General features: G+C 38.6%; 1 protein-coding gene across 1 annotated transcript in view; it reads right to left on the reverse strand.

The window, feature by feature from the left end:
• Window positions 1-18,859, reverse strand: part of VIPR2 (vasoactive intestinal peptide receptor 2) — a 52,477-nt gene that overhangs the window by 11,070 nt on the left and 22,548 nt on the right. The window contains exons 5-9 of the mRNA XM_033066623.1: window positions 11,427-11,524; window positions 8,197-8,338; window positions 5,435-5,585; window positions 4,450-4,510; window positions 2,040-2,109 (exon numbers count right to left, since the gene is read on the reverse strand). Of these exons, the coding sequence (XP_032922514.1) occupies window positions 2,040-2,109; window positions 4,450-4,510; window positions 5,435-5,585; window positions 8,197-8,338; window positions 11,427-11,524 (522 nt within the window). The remainder of the gene's footprint in view (window positions 1-2,039; window positions 2,110-4,449; window positions 4,511-5,434; window positions 5,586-8,196; window positions 8,339-11,426; window positions 11,525-18,859) is intronic.

Genomic DNA, 18,859 nt, shown 5'->3' on the forward strand with positions numbered 1-18,859 from the left:
TTAAAATAAATTAATCTAGAGAAAAAATTATAGCATGCTGAAAATGAGAATTTTGTTGTTTTGTTGTTTTAAACTAACCCCATCCCAAAGCACAAATTCAGGATGTGGGGTACCTAACCAGTGCCTGTCTCACTGCTATAAATCTCTGTCTTCATGTATTGGTGTGACCCTTCTTCTTTCTCCTAAAAATTTGGCTCCAAGCTTTTCAAGTTCAATTAATTTCTATGTCTTCTATAACACAGCCTATAGAATTTCAGATACTAATAAATAAACTACAGTCATAGCAACTGCATGTCCCTCTGTTTTTAACATTTTGTTTGAAATGACAAACGAAGGGTAGTAAAAGGAACTGACAGGGATGAAATAAAATTTAGGAAAAGCATGTCTAATATATTTTTAAAAACGAATAAAAAAGAAATGTTAGAAAATATAGGCTTTTGATGAACTTGACATACATTTTTTTCAGGCAGATGATTACTTAGAAGCTTACCTATAAAGGTAATAAACAGAAATCTGTTATTGCAGATTTTTTCTGCAGACTTAATGCAGCTGAGTGCACACAGCAAGGGTTATTAACTTGCCATATGCACTGGAGCCAATATTAGTGGCTAAGGAGACAGTAGGGATAACAGCACATTCATTTGGAACAGTCTCATCCAACTGAGTAACTCTGAAGTGTGTGCAACATGAAGTGTGAACATCTGCCAAATGACTTCTCTCAAGCCAAAATTGTCAGGAGGAAATGCCAGGGAGGGCCCTGACACACTGAATTAACTGAAGCCATTCCCACTGTGCAAAATGAAGAGAACTTGCTCTCATGAGACTGTTGGATAGATCAAACTTTGCTGCCTGACCAGTACTCCATTTGCTTAAATCACAACTCTCTTCCCAGCCTTCACTAGGATCCAGCTGCAGCTTCACTAGGATCCAGCCAATGTACCCTGGGATAACTTCCACATCCAGGTCCAGGACTGCTCTGGAGGAGCACTGCCTTCTGGCACATGAAGTCTGAGATAGCTGTTCAAACTGAGCATCCAGAGAACAGTTTCCTGTAAACACCAGGTGGTTTGTTTTGCTTTTATCTTCCAACATATTTTCTTCATTCTGGATTGTTCCCCATTCTCCAGCTCCTTTGAGGTCCAAATGTTCCCTTCATGCTGTACTTCTGTGGCATGCTCATTTCTTCAAAACATAAAACATCTTTGAGGCCTTACCTTATGTCATTTCACACATATGGCCTACTCTTCTTTCTCTTCAAACTGCAGAATTCACTGTGATGGCTGTGACAGGAATTTCTCCCAAAATGATTTTCAGCAGGCACATATTGAAAGGCAAGCCCAAGCATAATGCAAACTCCTGAAATCTTGTGTAATCTTATAATGCCCTAGATTTTCTGCCTACAATTTTAAAAATGAAGTAAGTATGTCTAAAATACATTAATTTGCTCTCTGACTATTTTCAGAAATGGACATATAACCACAGTTTATAATACCCAAAGTTAATTACATAATTATTACAGTGAACAGGAATACTCTTACACTACTTCAGTAATTCTAATGAGTTCCAAACAGGAAAAGTCCTGTGAAACATTCTCAAATGGTATTATTTTGCAAATACTTCATGTTCAATATATATTTCAGTAGGCTACCAATTAAAGAAAGATATACACAGCCATACTTTTTTATGACTAATATCAGATTCTCAATTGCAGGACTATCTATTTACACACAACATCAAATCTGCAATTCATTGAAAAGTATAATTAGATTTTTCCTTCCTCCAGGCTCATAAACAGGAGTGATGTTAAAGAAAGAACAACACACAAATAAAAGGAACTGCTCATTTAATAGAATGCAGATAAATTTTGAAGGCAACAAATTTTAATGGCCTTGGCATCTGTTTAACATTTCTCCTGCAGCACAATTTCTTTTCATTAAAACAGAATTCTTGCCTATCTGTAACTAGCAGTAAAGAATAATGGCTACATGCACTGCACAATGCTGAACAGATCTATAATTCATGCTTCAAATTTTACTTACTATAATAGAAATTAAAATTGGTATTCGTATAACCCACCAGGGACCACCATGCTCATTTGTATCCCAGCAACTATTAAAAAGAAAGAGGGAAAATCATGTTGACATTAATATCATCTGGCAAGCAAGACCTATGAGGAGAAGTATTTCTTATAAACAAGTCAGTGCACACTAAAATAATGCCTGCTCTAGCCTAGAATTTGGCATTCAATCCTTTCCTGCTATTAATTGTATTTCCTTTGTTTTAATATACATACTTGATTTCCCCTCCAGGAGCACTGTGTCCAGATGTGGAGTCCTCAGCATAAGAAAGATGTGGACCTGTTAGAACAGGTACAGAGGGGACCCCAAAGGTGAGCAGAGGGCTGAAGTACCTCTCCTACAAAGACAGGCTGAGAGAGTTGGGGTTGTTCAGCCTGGAGAATACAAGGCTCCATGGAGAAATTGTGACTTTTCAGCACTTAAAGTGGGCTTATAAAAGAGAGAAAAGGACCTTTTGCCAGGGCATGTTGTGATAGGACAAGGGAGAATGGTTTAAAAATTAAAGAGGAGAGATTTAGATGTTAGGAAGAAATTCTTTACTCATAAAGTCACAGAATTATTTAGGTTGGAAATGACGTCTGAGATCATTGAGTCCAACCTTTGACCAAGCACCCCTAGACCATGACACTGAGTGCCACATCCAGTCATTTCTTAAACACCTCCAGGAAAGCTGATTCCACCACCTTTGTGGGCAGCCCATTCCAATGCTTTACAATTTTACAACCCCCTCAGTGAAGAAATTCTTCCCCATGTCCAAACTGAACCTTCCCTGGCACAGCTTGAGGCCATTTCCTCTTGTCCTGTTACCTGAGAGAAGAGACCAATCCCACTTGGCTACAGCCTCTGTGCAGGCAGTTGTAGGGAGTGAGAAGATCTCCCCTGAGCCCCCTTTTCTCCAGGTTACACAACTCAGTTCCCTCAGCTGTTCCTCACAACTTGTGCTCCAGACCTTTCACCAGCTCTGCTGCTCTTCTCTGGACACGCTAAAGCCCCTCAATGTCCTTCCTGCAGTGAATGGCCCAGAACTGGACACAGGTCTCAGGATGTGGCCTCACCAGTGCATTCACTTTAGGGTGATGAGGCACTGGCATTCTCTGGCTGCCCAGAGAAGCTGTGGATGCCCCATCCCTGGCAGTGCCCAAGGCCAGGCTGGATGGGGCTCTGAGTAACCTGAGCGTGGCACCACTGCCCATGGCAAGGAGGGCTGGAACCAACTGGTCTTCAAGGTCCCTCCCAACCCCAATCCATTCTATGATTCTATGGAAATCAGATAAAACATCAACCATACTGGGCTGCACCATTAAACATCACGGAGGATGTTGACCTTTGTGGGAACCAAGCTTGAAGGACACTTCTCAGTGTGCACTTAATTCTGACTCTGGGTAGCAGGAAGATCTAAAGGAACTGACAGGTGCAATTGAAATAACATAACTTCTTGTGGGATATTTAGGTTATAGATGCCTGGAACTTGTGAAAATGTGAGACTGAACCTGAAGCTCTGTCTGAAAAACTGAATATTTAATTTTCACCCTGGGCTCAGGGACTTTTGATCCAAATACGCTAAATGCTCTGAAAGGTTAGTCAGATTAAAGATTAATTACCCCTCAGACTTCCTCTGTAATCATAATGACAAAGGAAAAAGGAGTTTGCCTTTGGTTTACATGTTAGAGGTCTTGAAAGAAAGCTTTGAAATTATGTAGGACATGATTATTCAGTTTAACTACAGAATAAATTGAAAAATAATAGTTGGACAACACAGGACTGTGCAAACTGTTTGTCCACGAGTTAGGGATGTTGTCCCATTCCTTTGCAGCAGCAGGATCAAGTCTTATCTTCCTACAAAATTCTTGTCTCAGCTCCCCTTCTCACACCAGGAGCCAGGCTTAGCTCTAGTTAGCTTTAGCTTTACCTGGCTATGTGCATCTGACATACTCTTTACATCACTTCACTTTTGGGAATGTAATTTATGTGCACCCAAAGCTATCTACACTTCAGAGTTGCTAGTTATAAAATCAGGATGCCCAGCACCTCCTGCACATTGCAGCACTGAACCCAAGGACCCCACTGCTATTTTAAACATTACTTTGACTTCCCAAGCAGGCAGCTCAAGATGTGGGTGCCAAGGAGTAACAGCAGTCATAACCCATTTCTGCTCTCTCCTGCTCTCTGAGTTTTTCAAATAAACATTAAGCATAAACCCCTGCTGAAAAGCTCCCAAACACCCATCCTTTTATTGCCATCTCTGAAATTTCAGGTCTGTGCTCGTCCCCTCCAGAGCAGCAAACCTGCTCTGTGTGAGCAGCACCATATCCAAGGCAAGGATTGTACAGGCATGGGGGGGCTTTAAGCTTTCTCTCCCCCACACACTCACCCAGTGTCTTCTAGAATGATCCGTGTCACTGTCCACGTAATAATGAATATTGTAGGAATTCCTGAAAAATGCCAAGAGGTTCAGAGAATAATTTAAAAAAAAAAAAGTTCAGCCAGCTAGTTAGCAGTCATTCCCTCATTCCCCACATACACAGGATATAGTAAACAGTTCAGTGAATGGAAGGAGAGTATCTGAGGAGCTACATGATTACATGTATACTTCAGCAATGTATTTTACATGTATACTTCAGCAATGTATTACAAACAAATACTGCAGGAAAGCGAGTTTATTTCTCATAACAACGCAGTCATAATTACTAATACACAAAAATGCCTTTCTTAGGTTTCTTGCAAGGTGTTAGAGTGACTTACAGGGAAATAGATACAAGTTATGCATTCCCAATGCACCTCCAAGGACTGCAATATAAAATAGTAGTATAAATCATTTCATAAGGAACCTTGTCCACACACTGGTTTATTCCCATTTCCCAGCAACACCCAAATGTTTTATGACCACCTATTACCGGAAGCATTAAAGTGTTCCATATAAATATCATCTCATTTTCTATAAATGAAAGAAATATATGTATTTAAAACCAGATGGACAGTATTATTGTACTTTTCAAAAAAGGAAAATTGCATAGTATAGCTCATAGCTGTGCAGCTAAACTTTAATTTTCCTCACAAATTAGGACACCTGAATCATGTGTTTTGCAGTCCTTGCACCAGGGCACTCCCTGGGTGTGGTGCAGATGGCCCAGGTGAAAGCTGTGCAGGGATCAAGCCAGCACTGATGCTCCAGCAGTTTGTGCCTGCTCTTTCCTGTACCACAGCAGCTGTAACTGTGCTGGAGCTGAGCTGGGGAACCTGTGACTCTGAGGAGTGACCACCAGACACAGCTCCACTACCTTGGTATGAAACACTGACCTGACCAGCACACACACACACAGAAAAATAACATTACTGCAAGATGTGTAAGTTCTTACCCCATCCTATCAGCAGGTAGATGGTGAAGTGTCTGTTGGGGGAGAATATTAGCACAAGGAGGATGTGGAGGTAAAGCCCTTCTACTAAGAGCCAGTAAAAATTTGCCATAACACCATACTGAAAAAACACCAGAATCGCCTTGCAGCCCACCTGAAATATGAGAAGAAGGATCAAATTTGTCACAGGAAAGATGCCATTATTTTTATTAGTACAGCCAAAAATCTTAGCTGTCTTTGTAATATCAATAAACCAGGTCCAGTAGAAATTTTTATCTTCAGTCAAGCAAATTGTGACATTGTAAATTTTACTGTATATATTAAAAGAAAGTGAATTATTAAAAATTATTTAGATGGCTCTCATTTCAAATTTGCTCAGAAATTTTGAAAACATAACTTTCATAGGATAAATATAGAAAAATATGGTGGCTATCAATAAATGCATATTTTTGCAACAGTTTGTTAATGAATGGCTATAAAATTAAATGGTCATCTATTAGGAGTCTAATAAATATATTAAAACCTCACATGGGATCCTAACACAGTAAAAATTAACAAAGAAACTACTGTATGATTTTTTTAAAGCTAAATGTGAAACTGAGTGAAAAATATAACTTGATGTGATGACTAAGTAGACTTAGAAGAAAAAGTTGACTGGACTTTTAAAAATAGTATTTTCCCTTTAGAAAATGTTTCAGACTTTCTTAGTTAAAAAAACACAGACATGTATAAAAAAATTATAGTCTGTTCTTCAGAATTAATTTTCAGAAGTCTGTGCTGCTGATGTTCCATGGTGCTGGCTGCTGCTACTTTGGTACTTCCCAGCAGGAATCTGGGATGTGAGAATTGAATATGAAAATGCTCATAGAGACTGAGAATGCACCGAGAAATGTGATGCTATGGTGAATGTAACAGACTAAACAAACTGGACTAAATAAAATCTCTAGTTTCTGCCAGATTTACTCCTCCATTTTAAATACCCTCCATACCTGCACTTTTCTGTTAAAATTCCAATACATCAGATACCTAAGCAGGTAACTTAGTCACTCCCAGTGATTGATTGCTCTGTCCAAACATAGGTGTTAATTAAGTGAGATGCAGTCACCAGCTACTGAGCAAAAGGGCACAGACCTCCTCAGGGAAACTTCTTTGTATCCATCACCCCCCTATGACATCTCAGATGCCTCAGTGCATCCCAAGTAATATTCATGCCTCTGTACATGCATATACAGAAAACTAAGGAAGAGTCCAAAGGCTTGAATTAATTTCACCTATTTCAGCTGCCTACAACCAAAGTTTAAAAGCTATATAACTTTGGTAATACTGATCTTACCTCTGCACTTTGGGATATCCACTGCAGATCAGCAGTGGGCCAGAAAATGCAACATGGATAAAATTAAGCATTTCAAAATTTGTTAAAAGTTGAAATTTTCAAGCAAGTTGAAATTTGCTTTTATGCTTAGAACTCCTTACAAGCAGATCAGCAGTGAAAATTTTGTAATCCTTTATAAATTCCAATATTCTCTTGTATTCCATTCTCAATTTACATAGCAGAACCCTGCATCAAAGTGTTTTCCCTTCCTTCTGCAGGTAATCCTGTATCAGCTGTATTTGCAGATGCTGAACAATGAAGGTACCTGTCAGTAAAGTTAGCCAAAATTAATTCACCGTGTAACCCAGAGCCAGGAGCTACTTACAGAGCTTTATGGACTGTGTGTTTTAGACAAGAGGGGCAAACCTCACGTGCGGTTATGTGTGAAAGGCAGCACCAAGAGCGAGACAGAACAGCCTTGTCAGGCTGGTCCCAGATCATCCCACAGACAATGCAACAGAAATTAGCCAGCAGTCCACAAAATCTGACATGTTTCAATAGGAAAGTGTAAGGCTTCGTAGCCAAGAGTAACTGGAGAATAAATGAAATTGCAGAAACCAAGTAGTATTTTGAGAGTCCACTGAACAGTCTTTCAAGGACCTAAGAAGTTCTGATTACCCCTGGCAACATGTCTATTATCTACTTTGCCTAACTGGGGTCTAACTCAGTTCCTGTTTTTCTCCATTAGAAATATCCCAGATTATTAATTTCTATATGCAGCTTGGTATTCACTGCTAAGAACTTCATGTTTTGGGATGATATGGCTTCATCAAGACAAAAATATCTTCTTCCATTTTTTCCTCACAAGCTTAAACTCTAGTTAATTAAAATTAGAAGGGATTTTTGACTGAAACAAGAAGGCAGAGAATGAAAATGCAGTAAACATATTAACTTGCCAAGAATGCAGATGATGACACTTCTGTCATAGCCCAGAAGTACAGAGGAGTTAATGAAGACAACTCCTGCAAATATTTAATTTCCTGAGTTATTTCCCTCCATCCACTGATACCTGTCCAATTCCTGAACCCTTGATAAAGCTGCTGGAACACTTCTAGAGCAGCTAATCAATCCAGATGATGGCACTTCTGTTTGTCTTCACATCTCCCAGCTGATTAATGCAGTGCCCATATTTATTCTGAGCTGTATCTGGTTATGTTTTGTCCTGGCTGATGAAAAGTTGTCCTTCATGGACATGCAAACAATATTAAGGTCTCCTACTTGTGCTGCAGCCTTCTTTATCTGGATATGTCTAACACACCATTCTGCTAGTCATTATATTCTCTTCAGAATTGTCTATCCTGAAATCTTGGTACTCCTAAATATTTAAAAGGATCAGAGAAGAAAATTCAGTGACAAAATAGTGTTACACCAGGTAGAAAATGAGGTTTATTACCCATGAAGTTTGATCCTCTGGACAGTGAGCTGTGTTGGAGCTGGAATAGAGAATATCATCCTTGACTAAAACAGAGATTGCTCTTAGGATGAAAGAGAGGAACAGGTTCAGATGGATGTAGTTCCGAGTACAATGAAGTTTTCTAAAAAAAAAAGATTTAAAAACAGGCATTTTAGAATATGATACAGAAACTGTTGAACAGACTTCTATTACTCTGTGGACATTTCTTAGCAATATGAACCTTGAGCAAGAGCATACCCATTCCTTTTCTGTCATTTTGTCAGTGCTGTCTTGCTGTTTTCTTTCATCTCTTACTTCTGTTCAGTGTCACAGACTAAAAGATCCCAGCGGTAATTCTCTCACATTTTAGCATAAGCTGACAATAAACATAGGTTATTATATCCTTCTGTGTGTGCACTCATTCCAGTGTTTTTCTTGCAAATACAACTTTGATTATCCTGGATATATTTCAGATGTGCTCTCACCTATTTTTTTCTGGTTTCATTCTTTTATTTAACTCCTCTATTTTGCTACATGGAGACTTTTGATCCTATGATGTTGTTGTGTGCAGAAGCAGTTAAAAATATATTCAGAACATATGATCACCTATCCTTTCTCTCCAATTAATGCAAAACTTCTCTTCTTTCACATGGCTAGCAGCCATGTGAAAGCCTTACAAACAAATAACAGATTAAATATTCCAAGTAAGTGAATGAGTACTCAGGGGAAGCAAGCTATTAAGTTGAGGGCTTTTCCCTTAAAATACTGTCCCGTCAAGATTTTCCTATTTAAAAGACACTTCTTATAGAAAATCCCTAGAAACCAAACTGCTAAAAGGTTTTTGTGGTCACAACCAGCACCTTGAGCTTCACCTGGAAATGGACAGAAGCCAAGGCATTTCAGCAAGCATGAGAAGTGAAAAATTAAGATGCAATTGGTGTAATGGCAGTGTGCAGTGGCAGCTTCCAAGTATTATTCCAGTTGTGATTTTTACCAAACATATCATCCATTCTGATACTTCTGAAGAAAGGATAGTTCCAGTGAGTGTAAGGAAATAAAGAACAGACCTGCCTTGCTAGCCTTGAATTTGAATTTGACAAAGGACATATAATCAATATATCATATTGATATTATATGATATATATATCATATATTCAATACCAAGCTGAATTTTAACCAGCTGTCAAAAGTGCAGTGATTGCTGTGGCCATGCACATCCTTTGCTGAAATACCTTTGCTTTTATGTTGGACTGCATCACATGTTCCTGTGGAATTCAGAGATACATGCAAGCTGCAAATAGAAGCAAACTATTTTTTCTTGAATAACTCATGTAGATGGTTAGTTATTCATTCCTTTCAGTAGCTCAAATAACAAATGTTGGATATATACAAGGCTGTCAAACCAATATTTTGGAGTTAGTGGGCAAGAAATTAATTCCTAGCTCAACTCTGTTGGAAGCCCCAACACTCCCTGCAAATAACAAAGATTCTTCTTGAAGGGGGTCTTAGAAGAACTCATGTTGCCCCCTGAAAACAAGTCTGTCTTTTCCCTGACTCAACTGGAAGACTGGAAAAAAGAGATCTCTAGCTGGATATTTAAATTGAAGGTTTTGAGTACACCTCTTAAATGCTTGATCTGTTACACTTGACTTCTGGGGGTGGGCAACATTCACTGTCTGTAATTCTCTGTATTAAATGTGGTTTTAGGTTTTAGCAGTTTTGAAACTGCAGTGATCTGCATTGGGATCTGCCTGGAGCATTTGCTGGCAGAAGGAATATAACCATGACTGGCTCAATTCATTTTTTAGAAGGTATTCCAGACATAACTATGGTTATATATCTGCTCTGAATGGTCTCTGAATATTTAGATATTGAGAAAATTTGATGGCAGGCTGAAAGGTTTACAGAACTCACTGCAGGAATATTTCATGAGAGGGATGAGGCTCTGACAAACAGCATACTGTTATTTACATATTATTTGAAATCCCTTTCTACCAAAACTGTGAGATACACTTTCTTTGCTTTCTAAGTGGAGCAGAAAAGCTCTGTGAAGTTCCTAATGGAGAATATAAATGCTATTCTGTTAGACAGGTAGAAGTGATACATAAAGACTTGAAGGTAGAAGGACTGAGAAAAACTGCAATACTGATAAGAACAGTTTAAAAGTTATTTTACTAGTTAAAGATTGCCTTCAGTCTAAAAAAAGTCACAGAAATAAGGCAAAAGCAGCAGGCAGTACTGCCTTTCCTAACACTGCCTAACAAAAGCCAGACTCGGCACAATTATCCATACCTTTATCACTGCGCTAGGAACTGGTGGGGGTTGTACCTCGTGTTCAATTCTGGGCCCCTCATTTCAAAAAGGACATCGTGGTGTGGAGGTCTCCAGACAAGGGTAGTGAAGCTGGTGAAGGGTCTAGAAAATGTCTTGTCCAGGGCAGCTAAGGGAACGGGGCTTGTTTTGTCTGGAGAAAAGGAGGCTCAGGGGAGACCTCATTGCTCTCCACAAGCACCTGAAAGGAGGGTGTAGCAAGGTGGGGACTGGTCCCTTCTGCCATGATTCAAGTGAAAGAATGAGAGGGAATGGTCTTTAGTTGCATCTAGGGAGGTTGAGATTATAAATTAGACAAATTTTCACTGTAAGGGTGTTCAGGCATTGGAATGAGCTGCCCAGAGAGGCAGTGGAGTCTTTGGAAGTGCGCAAAAGGTGTTTGGTTGCAGCACTTGGGGATATGGTTTAGGGGTGATTATGGCAGTGCTGGGTTGGTGGAAATAGATGATCTTGAAGGTCTCTTTCAACCTTGGTGATTCAGTGATTTGGTGATTCTGTGATTTACAGCTGGACAGTGATTGCCTTTGATTGCCTGGAAAGTACTTAGAAGTTTCCACAAAATATGGCTGCACTCTTGTCCAGTGGTGAGATCAGCATCCAACTAATTCTCAAGAGCAATTCAAGGTGTTGATTTTAATAACCAAATAGGAAATGCTTTATGTAATAATTTCTAAATTACTGTTCTTTCTTAGATGGGCTGAAACGCCTGTAAATTTTTAAAATGCTTTGAAAATTGTTAATATGATAAGTGCTAGCAAAAATCTAGTCAGCATCACATTATCGTCAGCTGTTTAACTGCAAAAAGTGTAAACTCAGTGCATTTTCTAAATAGCTGAGCAATCAGGCAACAGTTAAAGATGTCTTATCATTGTTAAAATTTACTCAAGAAAAACACATACCTGAAAAGGCAAAGAATTATACTTCCTGTTGTAAGAGCAATCAGGGATACGCTGTGTCCAAGGGTATAAATTGCTTTCACCCTCACATAGAAGTTGACCTGCACAGAAAAATGTATATGCAGAAACTACTTACTGATATGTCAAATTGTCTGTGAAATGATGTAATTGTCCATTAAATAGCTCTGAAAGCTATAGCATGATTTTCATTCTTTGCTCTACAGAACATGATGAGAATGTTATATCTCTATTCCAACACAATTTGCAAGGCAACATCTCAAGACAGTTGACTTCAGTAGAAAATTCAGCCTCAGGAACTCAAAACTTAGACATAAAATCTGGTACCATTCCAGATGATTATACCATGCCAATGAGGTCAAATAAAGAATCAGATTCATCAATTTCCATGAACACAATCAAACTGGTAAGAGCAAGTGAGTTTGAAAGAAAGGATTATCTCTAAAAGAGATAATTTCCCTCAGTCCTTCTGCTCTAGAGTACTTTTTAATGCAGTTACACATGAATTTAATTTTAAAGACACATTTAATTCTCATTAATTTCCTATTCTAAATGTTCAAATACTTTATTAAATGGTGACCCAAACAACCCTTTCTAGTTACTTGCTAAAAGTTGGAAAGGAAATTTTTCAACAGAGGAAAAAGCAGGCTGAAATGCAGAGTCTGCTGATTAACTGCATTTATCTGTAAACTCAACAGCTACACACTACATTAAGTCCTATTTTGAATAATAACTTCAAGAAAAATAGGGCTAAATATATTTTCAGAATTAAACTGCGTCTCCATTTATGCCTACAACAAAGTCATTAGACTGACATTAGTTTCCACTCAAGCTAGATAAAATATTAAAACGGTGAAGTTTTTTTTATTACATTATGAAATTAAAGATTCAAAAGCAACTTAGAACATGCTACATATAAGAGACAGAATTTCCATATTTACTGCACATGGTTATCATTTACCTTCTCAAATGATGCTTTTAAAAAGCAGCAAGGAAGCAACACTTTTAAGTAAACTAACACAGCCAAAGGAATCTCAAATCACTTAGTGTATTTATTTTTATAGCATTCAAAAGGCCAAGTAAGGAGGTTATTTTAGCAATCCCAATTCATGATGAAATTAGCTGAACATTCCCTTTGCAAATGTTATACAGATATGAAAAAGGCAAAATTAAATGTGGAATGAAATGAAGACTCTTGCAACTGCACTGTTGTAGATATGGTTAAAGTAGAAAAATATGGGAAGCAACTGCCATGGATCTTAAGTGCATTCATAGCAACTGTTTTGTTGTTATATATTTCAACCATTAGATTGTGGAATATAGAGTCTTTTGTACTTTGGTATAAAGAAAGTAGCTGTTGAAACTGCATTGGGATGATTGAGACATGCCCAATAAGAAAGTTGGACTGGTTTAATTTTTCATCATTCCGCACCATTTTGAAAATTCTTTCCAGATGTGATTTCAGGAAAACTCCACTGACTGAGACTCTTAAAATGGAATCTATTTGATTACAGAATTCCTAAGTGAAGGAAAAAAAGGTGGAAACCCTGCATGAGCTCACTAACAATGCATCACTTGTCCACCACACTGCTGTAACAGTGCCTTGAATTTATCCTCTGGCCATGTACCCTGAGCTCGACAGAAACTGTCAGGCTGCTGCACATGAAGTGACTCTGTCACTTTGCCCTGCTAGGGAGAACAGAAAAGGTTGTCTTCTGCCACAGAAAAACACACTATTTCATGTAATGTTTCTGGCATTCTGTACACACACGACCCCTACAACAAACAGTCTGACTAAAATCAAAAGAAGAACCCTGTGTACTTTTAGCCCAGCAAACAGCTGTTGGTATCAGCAGGACTGAATCTCTCTGCTGGCCATTCCTTTGCCAAACAGATGAATATGAAATAACTGCATGGAAGTATGTAAGGACTGAAGTTAATCAGCCAAGAGTTTTTGGATATTACCTTAATGATGACCATAATCATTTTGTTCAAGCTAAGCACAAGAAAATTAGAAAAAATTACACAGTAGCAATTATTTCATCATATCCTAATAATTATCCTGTATTCTACACTTCAAATGGTAGAAAAGAACATCTTTCCCTTATTCTCAGACATTTTAGTGGTTTAGTTTTATAATGGGCAGAAATCTTAGAAGCTACAAAATTTTCTACAGATGAAAATTTAACCCTGCTTCTCAAACTGTTGCAAAGGTAAGTAAACACTAACCCATTTTAATCCATTGCATCCAAAAATTACAATTACAGTAATTTCACGACTATAAGGCACACCCTTTTGACTAAAATTTTCCCCCGAACCCAGAAGTGCGCCTTATAGTCCGGTGCGTCTTATCTGATGTGCAAAGTTCGGAAATCCGCGAACCCGGAAGTGCGATCTGCGAGCTGAGCTTGGACCCGCAGGAGCTGCGGTCATGCGGGGGGAGTCAGGAACTGTGGGAGCCGCGGCGGCTGGGCGGGGGAAACTGGGAACCAGCGCGGCCGCCGGTCGGGGAGAAGCGGGGGGAAGAGGCGCGGCTGTGGGGAAGCGCCAATAAGCGCCGCAGGAAAGCGCCGAGAAGCGGCGAGAAAGTGCTGCGGGAAAGCACCGAAAAGCAGTGAAAAAGTGCTGCAGGAAAGCGCCAAGAAGCGGCGCTGCCGCCGGCCAAGGGGAAGCCGGGACGCAGCGTGGCCGCGTGGTGGGAGCCAGCAGTCGTGAGCCGTGCCATCCGGCGCCGGGGGCGGGCGGGAGTGCCGGGGCCCGCTGCACAGGGAGGGCGCCTGGGGCTGCATTTAAAGGCTATACCAATCTTCGAAAAATGTTTGCTAATCGAGCACCTGCCAGTAATTCGTTACTTGTTGTGCATGGCGCAGCTCCTTGCTGCAAAAATATAGTGCGCCTTATAGTCCGGTGCGCCTTATATGATCTACAAAGTTGTGAAAGTTGCCGACTCCCCGGGGGTGCGCCTTATAGTCTGGTGTGCCTTATGGTCATGAAATTACTGCATTCAAATCCATCTGTTTTGATTTTCAAAAAAAATTTTATGATGATTAGATGCTTTAGATTATTAGCATGAAGCACTTTATCAGACTCAGGACCAAAGATGATGCAATCATGCTGCTCCTTACATTTCCTGTGTGAATGTAAAACAGATGTGTCTTAATTTGCCTGTAAGACCTCTAGAGCTCCTAAAGACTCAACAAAAAAAAAAAATTGTAAATGCTGTTCTCAAATTATATGTCAGTTAAATATACACACAAAATCCATAAAAACAAAGAATTAAATTCCACATTGTACTGTGGCAATTGAGAACCAGAAATTCATTAGACTAATATTGACTTAGTCACAGCTATTAAATATTTGTCACTCATCTGTATTTCAGCTAATGACCTTTAGAAAAAAACTGTTTGTATTGGTGCAAAAGAAACAGGCAAAGCAATGCCAAATCTGATAGCACAAAAACCCAATGTATTTTATACAAAATGGGAGATCTTATTTATTTCTTACTACTCTGTGTGAGCCATAATTACCCAGGTCTCAAGTAACATTCAGCTTTAAGCTCTCACTTAAAATATAAATGTGCAAGATTGGCAGAAATAAAGTGACCCCAGCAAAGGTACGGATTGACCAAAAGAGAATTTCAGAAATTATATTTTCAATGTGTTTTAACACAGAAGAGATATCATAACCCCTTCAGATCTTATAGCTCTTTTCAAAGGAAAAACTGATTCAAGTGAAATTGAAATGCCATTATGAAATTGAAATGACACAAACTTTTCTGCAGGTCTAACAAAATCAGTACTTTTGCAACATAGTAAGAACAGCTGGCCTCTGCAAAATATTCACAGGATTATTTAAGCAATGCAGATTCCAAATCTGAAATTAGCTATTTTTAAACTTCTGAAGAAAATATTAAAATTACAACAACCAAACCAAAGTCAATATGTGGTTAGGCACAGAAAAAAAAATCAGTGGCTTATGATTTTCAGAAAAAAATAATGGAAATGGTTACAGGAAGTGTAAATTTTTTCTCAAGAGTGGATCCTAAAATATTTCCTCTTTGTTGTGGCTAATTAATGTTAATAGGTTTTAAAGGGCACAAACACCCACACATAAAATGAAATTGGATTAGTACAAGTTTGCCTAATTTATCTTAACTTCAATAAATTTTTTGTAAAATCTATTTTTAGACACATTTGTGTTTTGTTTTCTTAGAAAAGACACCTGTTTCTGCTAATGTTTTCTTTAAATTTAGTTTCATGTTATTTTTACTAAGTCCAGGAGACGGAATTCTTCTGTTTATTTACAAAATAGCACAGAAGAGCAAAGACACTTCCAGGCAAAGCTGACAGTCACCCGGTAGATCTCTCAAGCTCAGCCTTGGTTTGGAAGGACCTCTAGGGGTGAGAAAGTTCCTCAGTGCTGGAGGAGAAAACTGGAGAAAGTTAAGGGCTTGATTCTTTGTCCAAAAGAGTTTTGCTGTTGACCACAAATCACCCTTAATGTAAAAGAAAAGCGCTCAACTTTTTTTTCATTTACTCAGAAATATAATTTTTCATTGCTAAGGAATACATGACCATTATCGTCCCAAATGACTCTTCATTTTTTTTATTTCATGAGCTAATATAATCCTGAAATACTGCAGTAAGAGTTTCCTCTTTACAGGTATAACTATATACAACTGCATTAAAATTTGTGATCTTAAATTGTCATGATCCATTTGTCAGTATTTGAATATTTAATAATATTTGAATATTCACACTCGAAGAACATATCAGAAAATCTGAAACTGTACAACATAAAATAAGAACTGGGCCTAGCAAATGAGTTCAGTGCTTTAGAAATGCTGAAATGAGCAATGCAAATAGAAATGGAGTAAGGGACTCTAGTTCTTTCCCTCTGCAATATTAACTTCAGCAAGGTAGTAGCCATTTTTAAAATCTTGTACTTACACAAGAATAAATATAAACTGAGATAAAGAGATGGATTACATGTTGTGGAAAATTAAATTTTCTCTTATAGGACACTTCTACACATTTTTAATTTATATATATAGAGAAGAATAGAATTTACTAATAAAATGTAATAAAATTGGTATTCCTCATGGTATTTAATAATCTTTATACAAATAATTAATGATATCCTTTTCCTGACATTTTTCCTTCAATTCATTTTGAGCCTAAACACCACCCAAAAAAAGATGAGATCAGCATTGCCATAAGTATCTCTTAGTAATAATTAATTTTAATTATGCTGGTCAGAATGTCTTTTTATTCAAAGTTCCCTAACCAGAGTGGGAGAGATGACAACTTTGTAAATGCACAAACTGCCACATTTTCCTGTGTAAATGTGTATCAGCAGATGTATCTGTGAATGTGAACACTCATTGTGTACTGCAATTTAGCAGTTTATTGAATATTCTGCAATTAAAGCAAATTCCCTCTGTGGTCTACAATAGAGAATACCAGCTAATATTCAGTCCTAGTCCTCACTTGAAGTCAGTGGAAGATTTTGCACTTATTTTAAGGAATACCGGTCTCTTAAACACATCTCATGGAAAAACATTAATGAAAAATGCAGCATAACATAAATAAATTTAGCATGACTTAGAGGCACAAGAAAACACCTTGGTAGATGTCTGCTTTGTGTCAGATTTTGGTGAGAGGCACGGATTCAGTTTAGACTCACTAGAAACCATCCATTGTTGCAGAGAAATGCTGCACTCCACAGACAGCAGCAATGCATCTGTTTTCTAAAGGCAGCTACAGCCAAGGCACTGCTTGTTCTTGGAACCCAGAAACCTGGGAGTTTTGAGCTTTCTGACACTGACCTGCAAGAGAACACTGCTTTTGACCCGAGGCCTTGGAGAAGGTTTCAAATTTGGGTGATGGAGCTAGAATCATGGATGTGTAGTTAAATAGAAGTGCGTGATTTCACACGGTGAAGGGTTTGGAATTTTAGGTTTTTGTAATATAGTAGTAAGTGTGGGACAAAATGGAGAATTTTGGGTGTTGTCTCTTTCTGTGTTCTTCCTTCTTCTTCATGGTTTCAGGTAGCAATTTCTGGTTGGACAGTTAGTGCTGCACTGTGGGCCACAGGAGTTTAGTTATTGGATCAAAAGCAAAAATAAGTGTTATTCCTCTATTGAACTTTTTTGCCTTAAAAAACCTTATAACTAGCTAAATTCACCTCCATTTTGCTCACTTTCAGCTGGTAGCTAGAAGTGTTGCTGAACTCTCTGTACTTCAGATAATATTTAATAAACAACCAAGCCCAAACACAAGAAAATTTGTCTCCTTTGTGTTTTTAATCCTGACTATAAGTAAAAAGAAAAGAAAATAAAGACAAGCCACCAATTAAATAGTGCAAGTACCATGTTTGCACTTGTTCCACTCTGCCCTCACTGCCTCAACCCCACTTGTCTGGAGTGGTGCTCCTGTTGCTCATCCAGGGTGATGTGAGCACTCCAGGAATCTGACCAAATGGGGGATGCCTCTTCCATGGATGATGCTTCTACTAAAGGCACAAGCTGCAGCAGTATCACCACACAATAGCCCTGAGGATCTTCCTCTCCATGAATGTCTCTTCATATGACACTACACATTCAAATCACACAGCCTGGAACTTGCATGTAGTGAGGCTTTTGTGTGATCTAATAAATCCTGGGCCAATTCACACTGAGATAAGACAAAGCTATATTAACTGATTCAGTCATTATTTTAAATAAAGTGGACACATTTCAGTGCTTTACATTCACCAGACATCTTGCTGTACATTAACAATGCAGACAGAGAGTTTAATAACTTCTGACAACAGCTAGAACGTATCTCCAGCTTGTTCAGTTTAGATAGAAAATGTCAAAGTATGTCAAGGAAAGACTGCAGTGAGGCTTGGGTTTGGTTAACCCACCTTGATGTGTGTTTCTAACATGGTCAAATCATTGCTTTTTTTGCTGTTTGCATGTTGTACACCGCCATGAGCTCCACAGAAATATTAAAGTGGAAAAAAAAGATACTTATCCAAATACATAAGATGAACCTAAAACTTGATCTTGAAGGTTAGCAGTGACTATTTTACTTACAGAAAGAGGTCTGGAAATGTATAATAAAGGTTTAGATCTACACTTCAATGCCAATAACAACATACAAATATGTTGTTCAGACATTGTCCATTGTCGTGCTTTAACCCAGTGACAACAAAACATCACACCATCACTCCCTCCCTCCTCCCCTGCCATGGGGTGGGGAGGAGAACTGGGAAGAAGGTAAAACCTGGGTTGGGATGAGAAGACAGGTGATGTCCAATTCCACTGCTCTGCAGCACCTGACTGATGCCCAGCCCATCCCTGAGCAGCAGGTGACAGCTCCCAGCCAGCTCCTCCCACTTCTCACACTGGACATGACATTCTATGGTGGGGAATA

The sequence above is a fragment of the Catharus ustulatus genome, chromosome 1 (genome assembly GCF_009819885.2).
Source record: "Catharus ustulatus isolate bCatUst1 chromosome 1, bCatUst1.pri.v2, whole genome shotgun sequence".
Lineage (NCBI taxonomy): Eukaryota > Metazoa > Chordata > Aves > Passeriformes > Turdidae > Catharus > Catharus ustulatus.